The sequence below is a fragment of the Limanda limanda genome, chromosome 15, assembly GCF_963576545.1.
Source record: "Limanda limanda chromosome 15, fLimLim1.1, whole genome shotgun sequence".
Lineage (NCBI taxonomy): Eukaryota > Metazoa > Chordata > Actinopteri > Pleuronectiformes > Pleuronectidae > Limanda > Limanda limanda.
In genome coordinates this window covers 11,358,300-11,383,395 of record NC_083650.1, presented here as the reverse complement: position 1 = coordinate 11,383,395, position 25,096 = coordinate 11,358,300, and the positions used below count along the sequence as shown (strand labels likewise).

Here is a 25,096-nt window from a genome sequence, read left to right as displayed (position 1 = left end):
CAATATTAGCGGATGGCGTTAACTTGCATTGCTTGTTCTTGTACTACAAGTAAACACAAATGAGTTATGCAACGATAAAATTAGCTTTGTGTTCAGTGTGAATGCAGCAATAGAAATGCTTCACAGATAAGTTATGATTGTTTAAAAAGACAAAAACCTTTCCCACCAACTTTCCATTACATCAAGCTATTGCTCTGGCTTTTGAATCTGAGCACAATTATTTCTGTGAGTCACTCTGGACAAAAACAGCTCCCAAGTTAATGTAAAGTAATGGAGTATATTATAACTACGAATTAAGGGTTGGTTAGAATTATGGAATTGTTCAGTCAGTTTTATATTTCCTGAACTTGAACTGCCTCAGATAAACCTGTGTGGCTGGAATGAGCTGGAGTTTTCATATTTTCCACCTAACAGAGCTTTATTTCATTTGAATCTTGTACTTAAATAATCCAGAGTGCTGTCACTGTGTCCATAAAGTTGATTACTGGAATACATCCACAATTTTTATAGCAGTGGCACCATAAAAAAAGCCCTGACTCTCTTGACTTTAACTTTGTGTCAGAATTGCTCATGTTGATAAATGTGAAAGGTTGTGAAAATAACCTTGTGGGCCCACTCATAAAACAGTGTAAAAAAGGGGTACGTAGAAACATGCAAACCAAGTCACTGGCGTGGATAATGTATGGGACAATTCCCAAGATGATCCATTACGATAAGTGCTCGGCCATCAGCCTTGTTAGATCAGATGCATTTAGATTATGTCGTTCAAGTGTTCCAGCTCATTTAAGAGAGAGACGCTTATGAAGTAGGCTCTCAGAAGAGACTATAAATCTCCGGATAATCAGCAGATCTATCTCACAGACCTGATCCAGTGTTTAGCTTTTCAGCGGCCCAGTGAGTGAGAGACCTTTCACAAGTACTCAGAGTAATGAGTGTTGAACGCAACATAAATGCCGAGCCCTTTTCTTCCATCAGCCCAAAAATGTTATCACACGATCTTTCAGCGAGATACGGGAAAATCCTTCGCTGTTTGTTGAAACGTCTATCTCTCTATTTCTCAACAGAGGTGAGGTCTGATCCTTAACTGATGACCCTGGTCATTACAGAGATGAGAGGGGAGGGTATGTGGAAACACACACACACACACACACACACACACGCACATCCACACACACACACACAACCACACAAAAAGATGGAAAGATAGTGTGAAGAGGAAGAGTGGGTTCTCACTGTCCTCGCTGACATATTTGGGATTATATGTTGAAAGACAAGCAGATGGATTGATAACAGACACAGACAAACATAGACACCCACTGACGCACACAAACAGATAAAGTGACAGGAAAGTGTTTAACAATGAAGTCTACAGCTCATAAATCACAGCAGGTCTCGCAGTAACGGCCTGAAAACACAACTCTTTCACCCCCAGCTTCACGATACCAACACCAACACTTACCCCTACAGACTGAGAGCTGTGCTAACCTGCTCAGCTGTACAGTGTACACTCACATACAGGTTGTGAACCACACAGAATAAATAATCTGGTGAGCTTCAAAACAATTGACGTTCTTTTTTAAATGCATCAGCGATTCAAAGAACACCACGGTCATGTATTCTAGATGTGCATTCATGGGAAGGTTGCCGGCATGGCCTTGGCTCTGTCTTACCTGCAGATGCTTTTAGCATTTGACTCAAGGTTTCCCGTGCCGCCACAAAAGAAAGTTCATTGCACTTGAGTGAGGTTTCAGCTCAGCATCTGTGGGCGTCTGTCGAATTCTCAAAACAAATTCAATCTTTTACTTTGAAGTGATCCCTTCACACATCTTAAAATAACAAGATAAAATGATAAACAAAAATATCATAGGCGGGGCGAATGTTCTTAACTTTGTCCAGCTTGTAAAGAACTTTATATAGTCTCATAATCCGCGAGCGCAAAAGCTCTTTAGTGACCATTTCTCCACAAGCGCACAGAACAGTATCCGCAAGCATAGAGACCAACTTAATAATTTGTAACATCGGCTTTCTGTGTCGACAGCTGTATATATGATCCACGAAGTTTACAACTGAGAACAGAGAAATGAAGGGGAGCATTGGAGTGTTCAAGTGACCAATCAGAGGAGGGGAGCACGAGCCAATGTCTCCGCCTCCAAAGTCTTAAAAATTCAACTTGACGAGCGAGCGAGCTACTGGTTGCCATGCTCACCCACCAGGTTTGTTTTTTAGATACATTATTAAATTATCACGTACCCCAGCTGGAGTCCCACATTTTTTGTCTATATTCAGAGATATTGAACTGGATATACAAGCATGCTCATGCTTACGAATGAACCAATTGTGTGAATTCTGGCACAATGGTAGCAGGTTTCACCAAAAATACTGACGACAGCCATCAGCTCTGGGCCCGTTACAATAACAGACAGTTAGAGGTAAGCTGCTGCTTGTGTTTGTCAGCACATGTATGTTTGTGCAAGGTTCAGAGGAAGTCTCCCATCCATCACTCAGGTTTTTACTGGAAGCTGACAAGATGTTGGACACACTCACATGTATACAGAGACACACACAGACACACACACACACAGACAGACACACACACACACACACACACACACACACACACACACACACACACACACACACACACACACACACACACACACACACACACACACACACACACACACACACACACACACACACACACACACACACACACACACACACACACACACACACACACACACAAAATAATAGCCCTCCGCCCCAGTTTGGGGATCTCTTTCTCCTCTCTGTCTCTTTACATTGGGGTTCCATGACGGTGATCTGGTCAAAGCATCTTTACAAAGACTGATTAAGGGAAACTGAAGCCAGTTGTAAGGGTTTAAGTTGACAGCGGAGGGAGGAGTGTGTGTGTGTGTGTGTGTGTGGTGAGCAAGCAGAAGGAGGGAGCTGGAACTGTCTGAGTGTGTGTACCTTCTGACCCTTCTGTGTCAGCCCTGACGTCTAATGGAGAAGCCTCCGAAGCTGGAACAGGAACAACAGAGACAGGCCGGAGTCCACATGGAAACAGACGGACAAAAAGAGCAAACATGAAGTGTAAAAAAAAAAAAAGCCAAACACTACGGGTGATAGTGACTCTGTGCGCAACAGGGCCAAAGAAGAGCAGAGAGCAAACACTTGTCAGCATATCTCTTCACCGCTGCCCATGTGCTACAGGCATCTACGGGTTTAGCACTATGTGACTGTGTGGTGCTAAAGTCTTCTAACATAATTTCATCGCATTTCAGCAACTACGTGCAACAGCCCCCTCTGACGAAGGCCTTCCTGGCCTTAGGCTCTGTGAACAAGCTGAACTCAGGCAGAAATCGGTCAAACCATACGAGCCTGATATTTCCTGGTGGATCTCAAGCTGCCAGTTCTGATTTATCTCTTCTTGTTTGTGTGTCTGCGTGCACAGGATTATGGATCTTTGGCCATTGTGTTCTGTGGACTGACTGACCCTGCTGGTAATGTTTGCAAACAGGCAGGATAAGGGGCTAGGTTACCCAACAAGCTTTAATTACTCATGCTAAATTTCAGATCATAGGTTTTACAGATTATACGGCTCATTTTGAAATCTAGAACTTTGAGTGAAGGGGTTTGACTATAAGTGGGACAAAGACTAAGGGAAGAAACAAACAGTGGACGCTACTTCAGGTGTGTATCACTTTGAACTGATGATCCTCCAATCGAGAACCATGACGAGTTACATCTCCACGGTGAGCTGAGATGATGATGTCCCCATAATGTGACCATGAATATCACGTTTCTAAGGTGAAGACCTGCTTTAAGGTTTGGGTTAGGGTTGGGCAAGTACCTACTATGGTTAGAGTTAGGGTTAGGGATTAGGTTTTGGTAAGCTGTTTAAATGGAGGTTAATGCAAATGCTAATATATATACATATATAAGTATAGCTGTGCACGCCTGTTAGTGTGTGTGTGTGGTGTTTTTTTTATTTCCATGTTGTATATTACAGTTACATACTGAAACATTTCTTAGATTTTCGATGTTTTGCTGAGGGCAATAAAAACAAAAACATATATTTCTTTATTTCTGTGTTACTTACTGTTCTGTGTTAAAAAGCAGCTGTAACATTGTGTAATACCGATTACTATAGTTATACTAACACAATGAGGTTATATTGAATGCATTTCTCCGCAGGTCAGGTTGTGTGTGAGTTCAGCAGAGAAGTACATGTAGTGTGCTGATATGTCTGTTGTCTTTTCACATGACCCCCCACCCCCTAACCCCCCATCTTCTTGTGTGGTTTGGAATTCAAACTTCGCTTGGAGGACATATCTGGGCGGCTGGCCACCACCTCGCCCACACCCTCCAGCCTTTCCTCTTTTGAATGTCCCCGACACACACACACACACACGCACACACACACACACACACACACACACGACCAATACCCACCACCATCTCCAAACACTCACTCATACAATTGCTGAGACTCTCTTTTCAACTGTGCTAAACCTTTAGGCCCAACAATACAGGCAGGACCTAATCTTATGGCCCTCGTCCAATCAGAGGGCTGGAAACTAAAAGTGGAGTGGAATTGATTGGCTGGTGGCCACAGGGGCCAGTTAGAGAAAAGAGAACAAGAGGAGACAACCATTGTGGATTGATTACCATGAAAGACACTTTTGTGACCGGCGGTACACTGTGCCTGTATCGAGAGGAAACGCTATAGCGATCTTAAAATAGGTCAGCGCTGCACTGCAGAGATAGCGAGGCGTGCACAGGACAATCTCACCACCCCTTCATGAGAGAGTAAGGTCCAGAGATTATTAGCTGTGAGTAATATTGATTAGCTGCAGAGCAAAGGTTAGCAGAGCAGTTTCAATCTGTTAATACCACAACACTTTGGAAAATGAAAACACGAGGAGTGATGGAGGAGAAGAGGTGAGGAAATACCAAAACAGCACTTTGCACTCAGCGGTGCTTTTTTTTAATCGTGACGACATCGTTGGGGTGAATTCTCATCTCATCTTTCCATGTTGCAGGTTATGAAAACTGCTCCAAGAGAAGATTGAGCGTGTTTGCTCTGCTGGCGGCATCTTGAGTTCCCATAAAAATCACTCCACGGTATCTGCACACACCAATAAGTCAACAGGGATTTCAACTGTAGCTCGGGAAGATAAGGTTGCATCATGTTCAACTCCATTCCCAAATAAGAAAAAATGATTGGATGGTACAGTTATCTTATTCACAATCCCTTGGCTTTGGAAATAAGTTTAATTGAGGCCAAGACACTATAAAAATATATGGGAGCTTGGATGATGTTGACTTGAGGGTTTTATGCCCGGTCACCTGATATTAAACCATGTTTTTATCTGTTTGATTTCATCTGATTAAATTAGATTTTATGGACTGCCTGCTGTTTCTGGAATTTTATCTTCTGTCCTACAGGCAAAGAACAACACTGTCTCTGATTCTCATCCAAGTGCACCTCCAACTGTCTGCAAAACACACACTCATACACACACACTGTCCTACTCTCTGTTTCAACTGCCACATAATATTAACAACAATAAAAATAATGATAACAATAATAATAATAATAATAATAGAAACTCCAGTCTATTTCAGGGTATCTACATCTATAAAAAGAAAAAAAAATGCTTCGATCTCTATTCTCCCAAGAGTGAAAGGCTTTTGACACACAGCACAATTGCTTTATAAGGACTTCCATATGCTGGCTTTAACCACCACGTGAACTCGTCACTCTTCAGGCGACTTTATATCGTTGGTTACATCTGCGTTCTGTTCAAAGAGGTTTCATAGTCTCCCAAAATTGATTCAAGATTTTGGATCCAGAAATAGTGAGAGTGTGTTCTTTTTTTTTATTGTCACAACATCATGACTTTAGCCTTGTAATATTACAACTTTATTCCCATAAAATGATTAGGTTATTCTATTTATATTACAACATTCCTCATTCCTATAGTAAGTATCTTCTCAAGGACAACTCTATTCTTGGAGTACTATAACTTTATTCTCAATCTTCTTTCTCCAACGTGGCCCTAATATTCATACTCTAGACACTAATCGTTAAACTTTCCCCCATTCCTCCATGTATATAACTAGCAAGCAGGCTAGTTCACTGGAAAGAGTTAAGCAGAAATGGACTAAAAACGCAGTGTTTGTCAGAACTAATATTGAGCCTGACAGAGCAATTTGCAAGGTGAGAGATCGTGGTGACACATTCAATGTGAATTTAGGAAAGTTTAGGACATTTTAAGGACCTGCAGCCACTTTAGCTTCATATCAGTTGAAGCATTATCCAGCTGCATCAAGATCCAAACTGCGTCCGGACAATCCTGCTCCATCGTGATAAAAAACGGCAAACAAACTTTACAGTGGTTTGTATGAACCTGCATTCTCAGCCCATTCACATGAGGGAAAGCATTAATGCGTGACGCAGATCAAATGCGAGATGCAAGAACTCCCTCTGTTCGAGCCACCAATCCCACATCCTGCTCACAATGCTACAGCCATTTGAATGTGAATGTGAGGCAGTCTGGTGAATTGGCTGCCGAGGCGACGGGCTCTCACTGTGTCAGCTGCCCCGACAGGAAGAGACGGAGGGGCAGCGTACCTCTGTTCACGGCCAACACACGCAACTCGCCCAGCGCGGGTAAACCACCTGTAGCTGCTCAGTCGGTAACCTCGGCTGCAGCTCGTTCCCACCGGCTTCATTCACTTTTTGGTCACTGGATTCCTGAACTTACATCGGTGCTTGTGCAGAGGTGTGTGGTTCACTTTTCTCAAAGTTGCTGCCAGCGTAAGCCTGTGTTGTTCCAGACTGTTTTGAGCTAATGCAATAAGCAGGATTAAACAGCAAGCAGACAGCATTTGTTCTCTGTGGAGCGGCGTACGAGGAGCTGGTTGATTAATGAGAGGAATTAAAAGTTGACCACAGTATAAAAACAGTGTAACTTAGGAGGAGTATGATGTACGCTCATTGTCTTTCTTCCCAAAGAGTCTTGAACATGTTACATGAACATACAGCTGGAGAAACCTGCCAATGTTTGTTCTCTCTTTCTGTTTTCTCGTGTTAACTTGCACCAGAGGAGGGGTTTGTCGAGGATAAGCGACAGGAGGAGTGTCCTGCACGCCACTGGGATCCACCCCGGGCCTGTGATTGGCCGAGGCCGTTGTGAGGGAGTCCAGGGGAGGCCAGTAGGAAGGTGAGTGGTCTGGGAGTCTGCTCGGGGGGCAGGCAGCAGCTGCTACTGCCTCTTAAAGCCTAGGTGCTCCTCATTACAGCTCCAGACTGATAGACACAGAGCAGGGGAGGGCTGGAGACAGAGAGAGGGACGAGGAAGGAGAGAGAGAAATTGTGCACAGGGACAGTTAGGAAATAAGCAGTCCTGCTCGTGTGCTTAACTTCCTTGGCTGCAGCCTCCCCACTGCACTACCTGAGGCACACATACTGACACACACATACACACACTCTTACACACACACACACACAGCCGGGGAGGTGTTTCAGGGAGGTGAACAGGGCTAACAATCCAGGGAAAGAGGGAATTAAACAGTTTTTGTTTTCAATCCGCCGCGTCCATACTCAGGAGAGAGAAAAGGGATTACAGCTTGTGCTCCTGCCCCACTCATTCCTGTCTTCTGTCTGCATTTTATTGTTACTGAGTTACTTTGGAGATTTTTCCGGATACAACCTTCTTGAATTGTTGGTCCGAGCAAAGAGAGGCATGGCACACGGACAAAAGAGCCACAGGTGGGCATTAACCCAGGGCTCCTTCAGCTTGGCACTGGGCCTGTCGCTCCTCTCCCTCCTGCTCCTCGGCGTCTCGGCCGCAGATGAGTACGACTACTACAGCTGGCAGTCGGACAACTTCCACAATGGCCGCTTCTACACCAAGCAGCCCCAGTGTGTGGACATACCAGCTGACCTGCGCCTGTGCCACAACGTGGGCTACAAGAAGATGCGGCTGCCCAACCTCCTGGACCACGAGACCATGCCAGAAGTCAAGCAGCAGGCGGGCAGCTGGGTGCCCCTCCTGGCCAAGCGGTGCCACGCTGACACCCAGGTCTTCCTGTGCTCGCTGTTTGCTCCAGTGTGCCTGGACAGACCCATCTACCCCTGCCGCTCGCTGTGTGAAGCCGTGAGGGACAGTTGTGCTCCGGTGATGGAGACCTACGGCTTCCCCTGGCCGGAGATGCTGACCTGCGACAAGTTCCCCATTGATAACGACCTCTGCATCCCCATGCAGTTCACTGGGAATCATGTGACGCAGCCGCCAGGTAGGGAAACTGACACACACACACCTTCATTCAAACACACTGCTCAACAATAATGTAAACACCTGAAAAAGTTAGTACAGCCTAAAAGAGTCACTTGTCAAACTTATGGCTTTTATAGCAGTTACAGTCTGTGTGCGTTAGTATGTGTGTGTGAGTGAGAGAGAGAGTGATGGACAAAAAGAGGACTAAGAAAAGGGTTAAAATTTGTGCTAAAACATTAACTTCACATTTTGCACAAGCTCTAATTTTTATATCAAAATACAAAATGTCATATGAGAAGCTCATTAACTACAACACAATCAGTTTCAGTTGAATAGGTAAATAAATATTAAAGCATGCTGTATTGTTAATCATCTGTTCAGGTCAGGGTTTAAATCGAGCAAATTACAAAGATATTTTTTGATTAAGAAGTCTGCCACTTTTATTTTGCTAAACGATACATGAATCCGAATGTATTTCCGATGACACATCAGATGCAAAGTTGAAATGGTTCTCCGATGACTTGTGTTGAGTGCAGACACACATGCAGAAATAAAATACTATCAAAACATGTTAAACAAATTTGGAACAAGGGAGTTCGTGCCTGTATTGCACATTTCAGGAATTTGATTCACGTCACCAACAACACTGATAAGACAGACGAGTGGTCAGAGTCAGCAACAGTGGGAGCTTGAAAATGGCTGGGGGGGCTCACATGGTTTTCCCAGCACTGCGATGAGGCCAGATAGAAGTTTTAAGTGAGAGACGATCCGGAGGAGGTCAGTGAGGGAGACAGGGGCAAGAGGAGGTTACAGGGGAAAGTTCTCGGGTAACTGGACAGTTTAGGATGGCTCCCTGCCATTTACATATACGCCTCAGGGAGAGACAGACAGAGAGAGACGCTCACAGGAGACGCCGAGACTACAGCAACCGGACCCCTCACTCAGTTAAGATAAATGCACCAAGATGTTAACAAATCTTGACTGAAAAGGTGATGTGCATTGCAAACACAGACACACACAAACACACACACACAGACAGACAGCTTTATCAGCAGTCGTCCATCAACAGCTAATCAATCAATCTAACATCTGAGCGAATGGAGAATGTCCCACTTGAAGTCACGCATGCAACTCACAAGCTGGTCTGCAAAGTGTCAGTACACAAACAAATGAACCTCAGTAGGATAAAATTAGAGGAAAATTGACTACACTGCTGTTTCTAAGAGAAAGATTTGCTTTACAATTTTATACAGGAAAGTCAAGGGGCCAGATGGGCCAATCATGAGCTGTGAGTGGGAACTAAATTGAGAAATAGGTGTGTGAGTGCATGTGTGTCTGCTTGTGTGTGCTTGTGTGCACCGCGACTACTTAAGCAGCCTCTTCACAAAAGCTGAGAGGGGGAGAGAGGGAGTTGATGAGGGACTTGAGGCAGTGGAGGGGGACAGTCCCCACTGTGTCCCTGCCTGCTCAGCTTTTGTTGGGTCTGGCAGCCGGCAGGCCAATTAGCTAGAAGGCCAATTACTGAGCTCCCGCTAATTAGTCGACATGACAGGACAAGAGAGGCAGGCAGAGAATGGGAATAGCTAAAGTCTGTTTGTCCCCCGAGAGAGCCGAGTGGAGAGGAGAGAAAAGGAGAGGGGAGCCGGAAATTTAAGAGACGCAGACGAGGAGAAAAGCTGCTTCCTGCAGCATAAAGTCTCTGCAGCCTCTCTGCTTTCAAGCAGGACTCAAAGAAAACAGCTTCTTATGCAACTTCTTACCTTTAACCATTTATTGTCATTTTTCATCTACTTTGATTGAAATGCTCCTGTTAAGACATGATCAGATTTATAGAGTAAATGTATTTCCTTAACTAAAACTATTCTTTGATATTCTAAAAGCTCACAGCAACTATCCCTGATCAAAATGTGTGAAAAGAATATTGTAAGACATTTCTAGGATTCTAAGAGCCGACTAACTGAATTAGGAAAAAGTGGCTGCTCTGTTTTTCTAGGACTGGCATCAAAAATGTGACATTTTGGCTTTGCAGAGCCACAACTCCTTCTTCTACATGCTCGTCCAGAAGGAGGCGGCTCAAGCTGTCACACTGGGTTTGTTGATCCTATCTAATCAAATAATGAGCAGAGGCAGCGAGATAAGAAAGTGCTGCGAGATCAATAAAACGATATAAAGGGATCTTTGTTAATCAGCAGTTTTATGCAGAAAAAAACACAGACAAACGCGTTGAATTAGAAGGAACAAATCAAAATGGAGTATTGGTTAAGTTCAAAAGTTTTATTTGTGTATGTGTTTGTCTGTGTATGTGCATGCATGTGTGTGCACGTGCATGTGTCTATTTCAAACTGAGAGTTAACCCATATCATTTCTAGCCCAGAGGCTCGGTCTTTGACATTTTCTTAAGAAGCAGAGATTCTCAGATGTGCCGATGAGGCCATCCTGAGGACAAGCTTTTGGCTCTAAAACACACACACACACACACACACACACACACACACACACACACACACACACACACACACACACACACACACACACACACACACACACACACACACACACACACACACACACACACACACACACACACACACACACACACACACACACACACAGAGAAACAGGTGTACATGCACACACACAAACATGGCCAGTAATAACAAAAAGGAATTTTCGTAGAAGTGAGTTTCCCAGGAAGCCTCAGTGTCAAAGAACACAGACGATTCTCTTTGCACAGGTTCATGTACAAAAGGACTGCTGTGGATATCTAGGTGGAAGCTGGGGAGTTGATCGATCACATGAATTAAGTGCTGTTGTACCTGCTGCTCCTCTTGTCCCGGTGATATCTGAGCTATTCTGCAATTACATGATACGGCTCGGTTCGAGGGCTCCTCTGGAAACTGTGGACCACCACCAGCATCTGAGCTCAGGTTGTGTGCATGTGTGTGTCTGTGTGTGTGTGTAGGTGCTCCGGTGTGTGTAACTGGGGCCCACGGGGTGTGAATGTGTGAAACACAAGTCTGTAGATATTACACCAGGGAAGACAAGCTGCCTGCTGACAAAAGAAGCAGCAAGGTATCCAGGGAGAATAAAAGGCCAGCTGAGCTCGGTGTGTGGATTTAATGATGCTGCCTTTATCAACTGTCAGCATCGGAAAATAATAAGGTTTGATAACTGAAAGAAGGATTCTGCTTTAGTGCAGCCGCCCAACTCAAATTGTGTGTTTCCAGACAATATGCACGTTGTCCCGTGAAAGTGGCTGAAATTGCACGGTGTGAAAGATATTGTCTGTCCTCGCCGTCCTCATTGATGTGGCTAGTGTAAGTTACAGCCGCGCTAAAGGAGACGGGCAGTGCTGTCAGGTCCCCAGCAGCACAATGGGCACTACTCATGTGGCCCTGGCTTCTATATGAAAGGGAAAAATTTGATCCAATGGTCGGTGCACGGAAGACTGCCCGGGCCTTTTTTTTGATAGTGTGTTTTCTCCTCTGTGTCGGGCTCCTACAGATGCAAGGAGCGGGCCGTGCTTTAGGGGCCCCAGGGGCAGCCTGCAGGCCGTGTGTAGCTCCGCCTCTGACCGTCTGCATGCCGCATTTAAACAGATGTTAAGCCGTCTGACATAAATCACACGCCACATTTCATCCCCGGCACAGTACCGTTTTATGTCATAAGTGTTGCTGCTCATAACTTTAAGGGCCCAAATGAGGCATGAGATAGTGACTCGCTCATACTTTACATGGAAAAAACGAGTTAATGCTTTGGCTGCAGGGGACAAGACATGCTAGCGGATCACATGACGATACTGCTACATCTTTTGTGTAAAAGGTGTGTGTGTGTGTGTTAATGTGTAACTTTGCTCATACTCTAACCAAGATTTACCCCAACTTTAAAATAGATTATAAGGTTTTGTCTACACTTCCCGACCCCTCTACATCCACCCGACCTCAACACCTCAAACAAACATGGCGGGCCAGTAGGTGGCGATAAAGTCTACGTCTATGATCCGTCAAATACCAGAGAAGAATGCTGTGGTTGAATGAGGCAGACGCCCTTAAATGAAGAAAATGCTAAATTTGGCAGAAAACTTAAACTTAAACTCAGCCAAACATATCGAAATTGTTTTACAGCTACCATCATTGCAACAGTGGGCGTGTAAAAAGTAAGCTGTGATGTCATTGAGTTTTTGAAAATCTGCACTTTGGAAGGTATTTGTATTAATTAGTGATTTAGGCCAAAATGCCCTTCAAAATATCCAAATCAGTTAGGACAGGGCGTAAAAAGTTTGTGTTTCCAACAAAAGTTTAAAAGAGAATGTAATGACAAATTGACTTTGGCTTTGTCACTTAATGATGACCAGAATTTGAAGTGTTGAAACATAAACAGCAATTTGCTCCTGCAACAAGTAATTACATCAAAAATTATGATGATGATGACCTCACAGTGGAACCTTCTATTCTTCCCAGTTCTCTTAAAAAACATGAATCAGTGTTTTTCTAATATTGAGGGTGTCGGTTGTTTTTCCCTGTTTTCATGAAGGATCTCTACATAAACCAGGTTACTTTAAAGACAAGACAAAAATACAAGAGAAACTTGAAATGGAGAAAGTGATATGAACCTCAGTGCTGTGACTTTCTGTGGAGTGAAATTGCTGGAATCTTGTCATCTGTCATTTCCACTATGGCTCGGAGTTTGAGGATTAACAGCAGGACTTTCCAACAGACCACCTCCCTACCCACCCTGCTCCCATCATTCTTCTCCTCTTATCCCTAATCATTGACTCCCAGCCTCAGAAAATATTAGAACATTCTTCACTGTGATTGGGAACATTAACGGTTCTGCAGTTAAGTCTATAATCCGGTGTGCAAGTGACGAAAAGTCCAAAGTCGACCCCTCATTTTCAAAATTTTAATCACATGGCATGGTAAAAAAAACGACCTCAGATGATGGCAAAAATACATTAATGAGCTAATGTCCAAATATTTTGAGTGGAAACGTGTCCAGGAAAAAAAACACCACACCAAAGCCACGCAGCAGTGATTTCCATCAGAACATGTCGGCTCTCCCCCCCCGACAGAGACCCGACCACGAGGAGGGCAGTTGTTGCTTAATTGATTTCTCAGCGGCGTCCAAGCGGTGGTTTTCGGTCCAAGCTCGGCTAAGTTTTCATGGAGGGGGCTGCGCTCTCCTGACACATGCTCTGGCATCAGCGCAACTGGGCCTCCTGCCAACGTACCACCCCTGTGAAACCAGAATGAATTCCTGTGGAGTCTGAATAAGATGCAACAGCTCCGAGGCAATCATTCAAAACAAGACCAATCCAGAGGAGTCCTGGCATCTCTTCATCTGTGTGTGCGAGTGTGAGTGTATGTGAGAGTGTGTTTTTGTGTGTGTGTGTGTGTGTGTGTGTGTGTGTGTGTGTGTGTGTGTGTGTGTGTGTGTGTGTGTGTGTGTGTGTGTGTGTGTGTTTCCATGCTCTTGTCCCAGTCTTCACGTCAGCACCAGACAATTAGAGGCCTGACCCTGTATAGGTCCCGCAGGTCTCCCGCCCGTGAAAGCATGGGAACCCTCGCAGGAGAAAATTGGCAGCAACTCCACAAGAACATGGTTCAACTCCCACCGATGCACATACAAGACACATACACTCAGCTGTGGTTCGGGGGTTCAACCTCCCCGTGACCCGAGCAGCGGAGCAAGCTGAACTTTGACCCCTCTCATTATCTGCCCAGACGCTGCGGTTAAGGCTGGGGCGATAACCTCTGAACCCTGACTCTTAACCCAGGGGCTACTATGGTCCTGTGAGTGAGTGGGTGGGTGTGAGTAAGTGTGAGACGTGGGGAAAAAGACAGAATCATAATCATATTTCTCTTATCCTATAGGTTTGAGAAGATTTCTATACTTCATCCCTCTCGGCCTGACCTTGTCAAATGTTATACCTAATTCTCCCGATAGGCCCAAGGCTCTGTTTGGTGGATGAGCGGACTGATATTAGATGTCTACAACCAGTCTCCCTGGGATTACATGGAGTTTAAGTAGTAATTGTCATAATAAAGTTTTATATTGAAGAGTCTTTGGAGAAATTTGCAATTTAGCATGAAGCATGTCTGTGTGTGTCTAGGAAGGAAGAGGTTGAGCTCTCTGAAAGATGTTTTGGAGGCAGCATGGGTGAGAGAGGTGAGAAAGGTCAAATTTCCAAGAATATTTGGAAAGTTTTACACTGTATACAGTAATATTTTTCCTTTTTTTTTGCTTCTCTCTCGTGTTGAGGCTGAACATGTGAGATCACACAGGCCTTTGAGCAGCGCGAGCATGCCCATACATTTTGAGTTAAAAATAAATTGAACTTGCTGCTTTGGTTTTTCCTCGCTGTTTCACAATGTGTGGTTGCCGTGTGGCCTAAATGGCGGCTGTGTCTGTTTACTGAATCACTTTTCACCATGTTCGGCCGCCGCTGCTCCAGCGTTTACCTTTCTGCGCGGCCAAGACCACGCCCGCACCACCAAAAATATACAGCGGCCAGAATAAAAAACACTTTCTCCAGTGTAATTGCAGGGCAAACATCAGTCGGCCGGCTGGACTATATATTCGCTCCACAGCAAATACACTGTGACAAGTCGAGGGGGGCTGCGAGTAAGTGCCTCAAAAGTGGTCAGGGCTTAACGATTTCATACCAACACAGCTTTGGTTTTGCTGACTGCACTTGACTAACAATGACCTCAACTCAGCGGCTGGATATTCGCTAATCTGGCACCATAAGAGCACCAAATGAAATGTGATTCGGTGTAGTAATTATTTTTTCTCTGCCCTCAGTGTCAAAGGCGTGCCCTCCGTGCGACAATGAGATGAAAGCCGACAACATCATGGAGCATTACTGCGCTAGTGACTTCGGTAAGTACCAGCTATAAAAAAGAGTGGATCCTGAGTGTATGACAACAAATTTTCAACGATGCTGTCCGGCAACAAGCGCTTATAGTTTTTGGAAGATTTCGTTTAAACAGTGTAATTCAAAGCAAGGCAAATCCGATTTTGTGAATTAAGGTACAACTCGTTGCCTGCAGGGGGCAGAAGACTTACAAATGCAGCAGCTACTACCATCTTTGTACAGGTGGGGCAACTGACTGCTGAACTGCTGCTGCAAATTTCCCTTCTCATAACTGGCTCAGGTTAGGGCATTTAAAGTTAAATAACTTTCCAGCACAATTTGTAGCCTGAAGAACGTGAATAGGTTTGTGAGCCAGTAAAAAGTAGAATCACATTGTGCACAACATTCATAGGTTAATATTTATTAAATCACAGCAGAAAGTAAGGGAATGAAAAAGTCACCGCAGGGTTCATTGATAGTTACAAGGCCGTTTCATGTGTTATTTGAGGACAGGTATTTTAAAGGCCTCAGCGTGTGCCATCATTAACATATCAGAGAATTTGTTTTGGCTTTAAATTTTCAGAAAAATGCACTAAAAGCAGTAGATTGAGTTACTAGAAAGAAGACAGAATACGAAAAGCATTTCATTGTGTTGGACAGTAAAAAGAAACAGCAGGAATGCAACTGGAAAAACATCCATCCCAATTAGAATATCAAGCACGGTCCTATGTCAGTGAAACAACTGATGCACTTAGCATCATACGTTTGTCGTACTGTACCAAAGTTGGTTTTTAAGTTAAAGGCATAAATAAAAGGCACTTTGGGCTTTTCATTCTTTTTTTTCACTATGTAAATTCATTGTTTTGGTTTGTCTCTATTAAACTCACAACAAGGAGAGAAAAGTATTCCCTCTTTTAGCGAAATCCCTCTTCTTATAATTCAATAATTTAACAGCTTCCAGTCCCCAATGTCCATTCAACAATATTTTCCAGACTTTCCACTTTCACCGCAGTAATGAAATGTACACACAGTCAGAATATAATAATTTCATTATTAAATTTGCTCGTGGAGGCTCTTGGCTCATCGTACTCGGCAGCTGACTGAATTCTGCTTGCACACACTATTGCCCCTGTCTGCAGAGTAACCTGCAATTTAAAGGTCACCAAGTTTCCTAATCTTCTGGGAATTACCCGCACCTCCAGATGATGAGCCATTATAAATCATAACCTAATAAACACAACACATCCAACAACAAAGAACATATTTGTGCACAGTGCTCACACTCTGGGCCGCAGCCAGAACATATGTTCATCCCTCACAATCACTCATGACTCGACCAAATCACTGATATTTACTTGCGTGATTAATTGCAGCATTGCACATCTCAATCTTTTAAAATGAGAGCAGCACACGGTTTCTTTCCTTTCATAAGAATGAAACATGATCACACGTGAAGGCAGATAGCCAGACATTTTATTGGCTATATGACTGGATGAGACATGGGGATGAGTAGAGACGTCAAGATAACCATGACGTATGGATTTGGAGATCAAGGCCCAGTGTTACTCTATAGGGCGATAGATGATTACAGCTTGATCTAACGTCTCGTGAATGTCGTAACCTATTCACGTGGGTCGCCCCGAGAGAATTTTGAACATTGTGTTTTGTTACACGATACTTTTGATGTCTGATCTCTCCTCATTCCTGGTTGTACCATCCAGTAAGCCAGGTAACACAAACAACAAGAGTTGAGAAAATAAAAGCAGCTGGGATGAGAGTCTGGCAGGAACGTGCAGCTTACACCTGGACCGTACGGAAGGGGGGGGGCCTCCATGTAGCTTAGGGAAAAATCTGTGTTGCCTCAAAATGACAGCGCAACTCTCTCTCCATCAAATTCTACCTCTACTCTGACTCTGCAGACTGTAAAAAGAAAAGTGAGTTTGTATAATGATGCGTGCACAGCTTGTCACAAGAAAACTAGCCAGGCTGCACAGTGGGGGGGCTGAATAGAGCTGAACCAGTGGTGGGATGCTACAAAGTACATTTATTTCATTACTGTACCCAAGCACCTTTTTTCTTGTGTCTGTACTTTTACTTTTACTCTCCTACACATATAAGCAAATATCTTTATTCTCTACTCCTCTACATTTTTATAACAAATTGCTGTACATGCTCACATTATTAATATTATTGTTATTAACAGTAATTAGTCCAGTGATCCAATCAGAGCTGACAGGTCACATTAGACCCCGCCTCCTGCAGCTGCAGCATCACTGGTAAAGAAACAACTAAAACTGATTAAGAAGAGGCCAAAAACTAAGCTATGGAAGGGGATAGGATTCACAGTTACTTCTACTTTTAATACTTGAAATATATTTAAAAGCAAGTACATACTTTTATTCAAGCAGAAAAGTTCATGATGTACTGATACTTGAGTACATTTCTGTTTATAATATTTTAACTTTGACTTTAGTAAAACGTTGAGTGCTACCTCCTCTACTGACCAAGACATTTAGATTGAATCACGGTGGGAAATTATTTCATCCTTGCTATCTTTTTGCTGAACATGTACATGAATGCATTCATTCACACACGCTCGTCTGTGTCGGCACGCAAACGCAGGACATAAACACACGTCCTCAGTGGAAGGAGCTGGATGTGAATCAGGACGTGGATGAAAGGAAGCTCAGCGCACACATACCTTCTTGAACATGCTATCACTTCACATGTACTGAACTCGTATCAGAGTGTACCCTGGGCTGTTTATGCAACTGCAGACGAGCAGGCGAGCAGTGAAATGGCAGTCTTCCAGCGGGGGTTTGGGTACATAGCGATGCTTCATGCCGACCCCGCGCCTTTGCCCGTGCCTGTGATTGATTTCAGCTGTCAGAAAGTTCACCCGGAGAATTCCACTCTCAAATGCTTGGCAGTTCAATTTTAATCTCTCCTATAACTTATTAGCACGACGCTCCTCCCTTTTTCATTAGGCGGATAAACCCGATTTTGTTAGCTGTAGCCAACCTCCACAAATGTAGGAAACATAAACAGCACAGAGGTTATCTGTTCTGCACAAAAAGCAAAGAGAGGAACAAAAACAAGCACGAAAAAACCTGAACTGAAGTTGACTGCTGCAAGATTGGACCTGAGAAGGGATTTAACTTTATTTGACACTTGAAAACACAAACAATCAAGTTGAGTTTTGACCCAGAAAAAGACCTGAAACTATTTCATTCGACGGTCAGAACTGAGTAAAGCTGCATTCAGACCTGCTCCGCACTTTCTCCAGATCTTTTCCTGCCAGGTCCCGAGTAGAGACTCTATTTCAGGATGAAAAAGAGGGACCATACATGTGGAAGACCCTGATGTGGATGTCAATTTGGAAAGAAGAGATTGAAGAGCTTTTGGTGATTTGGTCCGTATTTGTATTGTGAATATGTCTGACTGGAGTATCTCCTGCTGCGAGGTTCATCTTTGAAAGTAAAAATCTGGATAAAGTACGGATCATGTTGTCCTGACATTCTGCCGAAGACTTGAACTTGTGCCAAAAGACCTAAAACTTGCCTCTGTTGTTGTTCCATAAATATGTCCTTCTCACCGTTTATGGTTTTCCCCGAAGTCAGACACACAAACACACACACAGGATGTAGTTGTTGTATTTGCATGCTGTGGGAGATGTTAAACGATGATACCTGGGAGAGGTGTAAAATAACTACTGTCCCAGCTGCTCAGAGTCGAGTGGAATCAGGATGAAAACAGCTTCTGGGTATAAATATCTGTGACTTAAATAAAGTTTAAAAGATAACATGTCTCCCTGTCTTATTTTTCAGCCCTCAAGATGAAAATTAAGGAGGTGAAGAAGGAGAAGGGCGACAAGAAGCTGATCGCGGCGCAGAAGAAGAAGCGGGTGCTGAAGCAGGGCGTGCTGAGGAAGAAGGACCTGAAGAAACTGACCCTGTACATCAAGAACGGCGCCAACTGCCCGTGCTCGCAGCTGGACAGCCTGGGCTCCAACTTCCTCATCATGGGCCGCAAGGTGGACCAGCAGCTGCTGCTCATGTCCATCCACAAGTGGGACAAGAAGAGCAAGGAGCTCAAGTTCGCCATCAAGTACATGAAGTCCCATCAGTGTCCCACCTACCACACCGTCTTCCAGTGACACGCCTGTGTACTCGCAGGACAGTCCGAGATCGCTCCTCACACTCCACCCTGTTAAATCCTAATTCTTGTTCCACTAGTGCATCCCTGAACCCAACATCCCCCCCCACGCCCTTTTACCAGCACGCGACATTGTCCAACGGGGGGGGTGCAGGGTGGCTGTGCTTTTATTTTCTTAGCTTTATCATGACTCAGGTCATCGAAGGGGGGTAGTCTGATCCGCTGAGATAAATCATGCATGTTAATGTCGGAGATTCTAAAAGCAGCTCGCTCTGCAGCTCCATCCCAAAAATATGGACCCAGAAATAACACAGATTTATGGCAATTATGAATAAAAACAGACATTTACACTTCTACCCCCTGCTATTTAATAAACCGTCTTCTATTTAATAAACCTCCTTAACAATTCTCCTTTCCTTTTCTGATATAGTAGAACCAATCACTTGTATGATATCTTACAGCAAAGTTATTGATAAGACCGCAGCATTATGATACGGGAGCCTAAAGATTTGATTGATTATAGACAGACAGAATTTGGAGGAGGAAAGGCAGAGTTTGTTTCTGTGTAAAAAGAAAAGCTGAGAGGAATGACACGCTGGTGACGCTAGAGTAACTGTGGGCTGTGCAATGGAGCAGAGCGCACACTGGCAACAGCAAAGCAGAGAAATGTAGACGACCCACTAAACTGTATGTTTTAATAATGATGTAAAAAAGTAGGAAATTCAGATGAATACTAGATCATTAGATACAGGGCTTTTTTTCTTTCATCCCTGCTGGGAAAGAAGACGGATGGAACGAGACAGACTGACGGACAGGTTGATGCTTTCACTGACTTTGTACAGAACCGTTTTTTGTTGCGGCTTGAAAGAGGGAAACTTGAATCATTTTTTGGGTTTTGAATCGGGAGAGAGAGACGGAGGCTAAGGCAGAGAAGACATCTTCCTGAAAACAAGTGGAGAATAAAGGAGAAGGAACGAGAGAGAAAGAGACTCTGGACAGAACCAACAATGTTGGGTTGATAAGTCTCTGGTTCTCGCTATTTTTCACTATCACTCTTCAAATGTTCCTTTTTTTTGTACTTACATTTTTAAAAACTTTGCTTCAGTTAAACTTCTATGGTATGAAAGCAGAAATCGTACATACAGACATAACGCCTGAATTCACTGTTGCCGTAGAAATGAGAGATGAAATTTTGATATTTTCTAATCAGTTAACCTGTAAGTAGTTCTGTTACTGAAATACATCTTTGTTTTACAAAAAAGTAAATGAATAAAATATATTTGAAATTTTTATAAACAATTCCTCTGTGAAATGTGCCGTTTCTTCTATCTTCTTTCATTATGATTAAATGACACAGTGCAAATAAAATAATTTACTGACCTTACTATCTGGATTAAATCTTACATAATTTCATACCTTGGCAGGTTTTTGGAATTTTATGGATCTTTAAAATATTCGTCCATTCAGTCATTATTGATATCACTGCCATGATGGGGGTGGAGCCAATCCCAGCTAATATTGGCCAATAGGGGAGGGTGCAATCTGGACAGGTCGCCAGCCTATCACATGCATGTAAAGACAAACAATCATTCACACTTATTCCTAACACATTTATAGCCTGATTTTCCACTCGCTGACAAAAACCCTTGTTTTGTAAAAAAATCGGTGTTGTGTGAACTCTTTAAAGATCAGAGCAGAGCAGACAGATGTGAAAGATTGTGTCGTGTTTCATGAGTCAGTCAACTGCAAGACTCTCGATCACAAGACAGCAAGTTGTGAAGTGTGAACTGCACAATGATCGTTCGACTTTGTAAGTTGAGTAGTAACTTGACAATACGGGCGACTTAGAGTGTGGGGGTGTATACCTGAAGAAAACCTATGCAGAGATGATGTACACATGTAGCAGAGAAAGGCTGTTGGAGTTTCAAACCAAGCACAATCTTGCTGTGAGGCCACACTGCTAACCAATGCAACACAGACAAAAATACAAAATCTTAACTATACATTAATCAGTTCTACATTGATCACATTCAGACTATTTACTTCCATTTGAACCTTTAAATATATGTATCATCTTGAGATTTATTTCAGGGTCAGTGATGTTTCCTGGAGACGACAGGTTGACAGACACAAGCCAGAGGGACCAAACTTGATAAGCTTAAGCTTGTGTCCAGAACTATGCTGCCATGTTAGCAGTGTTAGGGCATATAAGGATTGTGAGAGTGCATGTGGCCTGACCTGCACCTTCACTGCTCCCTCCAAAGGGAATTAAGACGAGAAACCTCAACTGCACTCTGTGAGATGCCAAAATCTGCCATATCCACACTGGAGCCCTCAGTCTTACACAAAGCCTGGGCTACAAAACCACAAGTATTTCATGTTAAAGAGTAAAGGGGTGATGCGGACAGACAGGAGTTTGCAATGTAACCGACCAGCATCACCAAAACCACCCAGAGCTAAATCAAGACACACACAGAGCGTATTCACTGAAATGAAAAGATTTGGCATCTCAAGCAAAGTGAGATGGATAATTTGTGACACGCTACAATGTATATTGTCTTCCGCCCACATTTCCCGGAATGTGGAGACTTTTGGAAACTCTTCCAGGAATAAACGCCAGGAGAGTGATGACCGATTTCCAACTGATTGTGGAGATAATGCACACTCTGTCTCCAGGCTCGGAAATGCCTGAAACAGGAGGGGACATGGCAGAAACATGTTGGACGGACTGAGCTTTTATTGGAGACTTCATAACCTTCACTTTGAGTGATCAAAAAAAACAAACAGCAGCACCAGCTCTCGCGTGGTGGAGCAAAAAGCTTTAAGTGAGGTGATGAGCAGATTTCATAAAGCGAGACGAGGTACATCAGCAAAAGGTGAAAAAGGAGCCAGGGAGAAACTTGGCTCCGTCCTACAGACACCCATCAACAACTCTTCAGAGGTCACTTCATGTAGTTAATAAGGGCCTGATGAGGGACCAGTGACACACACACTCACACTCACACTCTCACACACACACGCACACAAACACGCACACCATGTCGGGAAATGAATGACCACAAGCTGCTGTTGTCTCACTTTCCTGCAATGAGACCGTATTCAATAAAAGTATCAGTTCCATCAAACATGCGTACACCATAAAGGCTCATTTGTGCTCAATGTTACATACGAATATGGAAACGGACAGAGCTCCGTGCTCTGCTTTTGTTTTGTCCGATTTTGATAAAGTCTTCTGAAAGGACGAAACAGAGAAGTACCACCAAATATCGTAGGGGGGATGTAGCTTAACCCTAACAGATGCTTTTTCCTTCTTTCTTAAGATGAAAAATCACAACCTCCTCCATGTCCACATGTTTGTTGTCAGAAGTTGTCAATGCTCTCTAGAGGTTGAATTGCCTGTCAACTATGCCCAGGTAAAGGATGAATGGAAGAATAGGAAGTTAGTGGCGGACGCATCTCTTTTCGTATATAAAAGCAGCATAAATGAGTCTTAACACACTGGTGAGAGAAAAGTCCTGCAGATTCACACAAACTGTAAAAGAATGACCACAGTGTCTGTTTTGGCATTGCACATGTCTCAGTGGTTACTCAAACATCAAGAAAGTATTTCTCAATTTACCGTAAATTCTTGGCCGTAATGTAATTTGTCATTTATCATATTTTCCATAACCCACCCATTTGTTGTTCCTCTGTATTTTCTACATTTTCCATTAGTTCCTTTAACAAAACCCAGAGATATGTGATCAAATTACAACCTCTGTTTTCCATATTGGAGATGATGCGTGTGGAAGTTCATTTGGGAAATGAGCTAATGAAGCCTGAATGTGTGAACTGTAAATCAGATTTACACATACCATCGCTGAAACCAGTGGCTGTGAACTGCTGATCTCCTCCATTAATCCCAAATCAATCTAATCAATGTGGTTTTTATTTGATTCCTTGCAAAGTAATGGCCAATGAAAGAACAAATATACACAGATCCGCTGCTCAGTATCAGATGTTGTAATTTAACTCCAGTTTTCAGGATGGATGGAGAGAACATTTCAGGGAAAAATGTGAGTCTGGAAGGAAGCACACTTCTGGGCTGCTGGCAAGAAAATAGCTTGACATTTACTGCTGATGTTTAAAACTTCACCGTCTTCAGATAAAGTGTTGAGCATAAGCAACAAATTTACAGAACAAGTTTACTCGCGTTAAAAAAGGCAGATTCATAAGGCCATTTCATTCTTTGTTAATTTGTCAGTACAAGTTGGAACCGTCTTAGACGTCTCTCTCCCATTGCAGACATGAACACCACCAGTGGGCACATGAAAACACGCACATGCTCAGACGCACGTTAATCAGATTTGACTAGTCTCGAGAAAGAGAAAGAGACCATTATATAACATCCTGGAGAGTCCGAAGAATTTCTATTAGTTGCAGCGGGCCTCTCTCGACCCACCACACAAGGTACCATTAAAGCAGCATTAGAAAGTAAGCCAACATCCTTCTGGCCTGAACCTTTAGACCACCTGTCTGCAGGAAGAGGAGGGAGGACAGCGGGATACTTTAAACACTCGTTTAAAGGTGGAAGAGAGAGAGAGAGACAGAGAAAAGAGAGAGAGAGAGAGAGAGAGAGAGAGAGAGAGAGAGAGAGAGAGAGAGAGAGAGAGAGAGAGAGAGAGAGAGAGAGAGAGAGAGAGAAGGTGGAAACAGCAGCACATCAGAACGAGTGTACTGGCTCTGAGCCCTGGCCTGCATTGCTCAGTAAAATGCTTTAAAGATGTTTTGCGCTTTAGTGCGTGTGCTTGTGCGTCCGTGTGTGTGTGTGTGTGTGTGTGTGTGTGTGTGTGTGTGTGTGTGTGTGTGTGTGTGTGTGTGTGTGTGTGTGTGTGTGTGTGTGTGTGTGTGTGTGTGTGTGTGTGTGTGTGTGTGTGTGTGGTCTAAGAATCCTCCATGTTGTGGGGACCTATTCTGTTTAAACACATTTCAGGGTCTTCTTTCTTACGGGGACAAAAAGCATGAACTGAATCATTCATGCTATGCAGTTAAGATAAATTTGGGTTTAGGTTCGGCCTTTTCAAGTCATGTACTTGTCCTTCTATCTTTGTGAGGACCATTTGACTACTTGACCTTACAGAGTGAGGACATTATGAAAATTCACGTCGAATATTAAAAATCCATCCCTGCAGAGTAATTTGGTGCTCTCTGTGACACACTCACGTCGTTTTATTTTATGGAATGATAGGATCATATACATCATTATAGCTCTTTTCCATTCAGTACCAGTGAAGCACTCCTTCCTTGAAAGCTGCACCATTAATCGTATGCAAATTGTGACCTTGATTCGCACCTGTTTACAAATTGATAATGATTATGCCACTGTTTTCAATCAGAGACATGAGTTGCATCAAAACAAGCGCTCCCTCTAAAGCAGAACCTAAAGCACCCCATAATGCTACATTATTTTGACCGTCAACCAATGACAACACAGCGTTCCCCCAAGAGGGATGGGTGAGAGAAATGTTACAAATGTGACAAATAAATATAAAACATACTAATAAAATTAAAATCCAGGAGAAAACCCTGCTCTAAACAAGAAAATCATGATTCTCATTTTTTCTGAATCGAGCAGCCCAACACTACACAGTACAGTAACATGTCTCTAATGCTGCACATGCTGTGGAGTCGCTGTTTTCGTGTCACTTTAATCGGAGAGGGAACATGACTTGTATCTGTGTAGCTTTCTCTGCAGATATCACAGAAAAAAAAGAGTTTACTTGAAAGTCACGAGAAATCTGATACAATTTACACC

General features: G+C 43.4%; 1 protein-coding gene across 1 annotated transcript; it reads left to right on the top strand.

The window, feature by feature from the left end:
- Positions 1 to 7,335: 7,335 nt before the first annotated feature.
- sfrp5 (secreted frizzled-related protein 5) lies at positions 7,336 to 20,514 on the top strand. The gene is made up of 3 exons (XM_061087477.1): positions 7,336 to 8,310; positions 15,096 to 15,173; positions 18,975 to 20,514. Exons 1-3 carry the CDS (start codon positions 7,758 to 7,760, stop codon positions 19,301 to 19,303), a joined length of 960 nt encoding a protein of 319 aa, XP_060943460.1. The 5' UTR covers positions 7,336 to 7,757; the 3' UTR covers positions 19,304 to 20,514.
- The last annotated feature ends 4,582 nt before the right edge of the window (positions 20,515 to 25,096 follow it).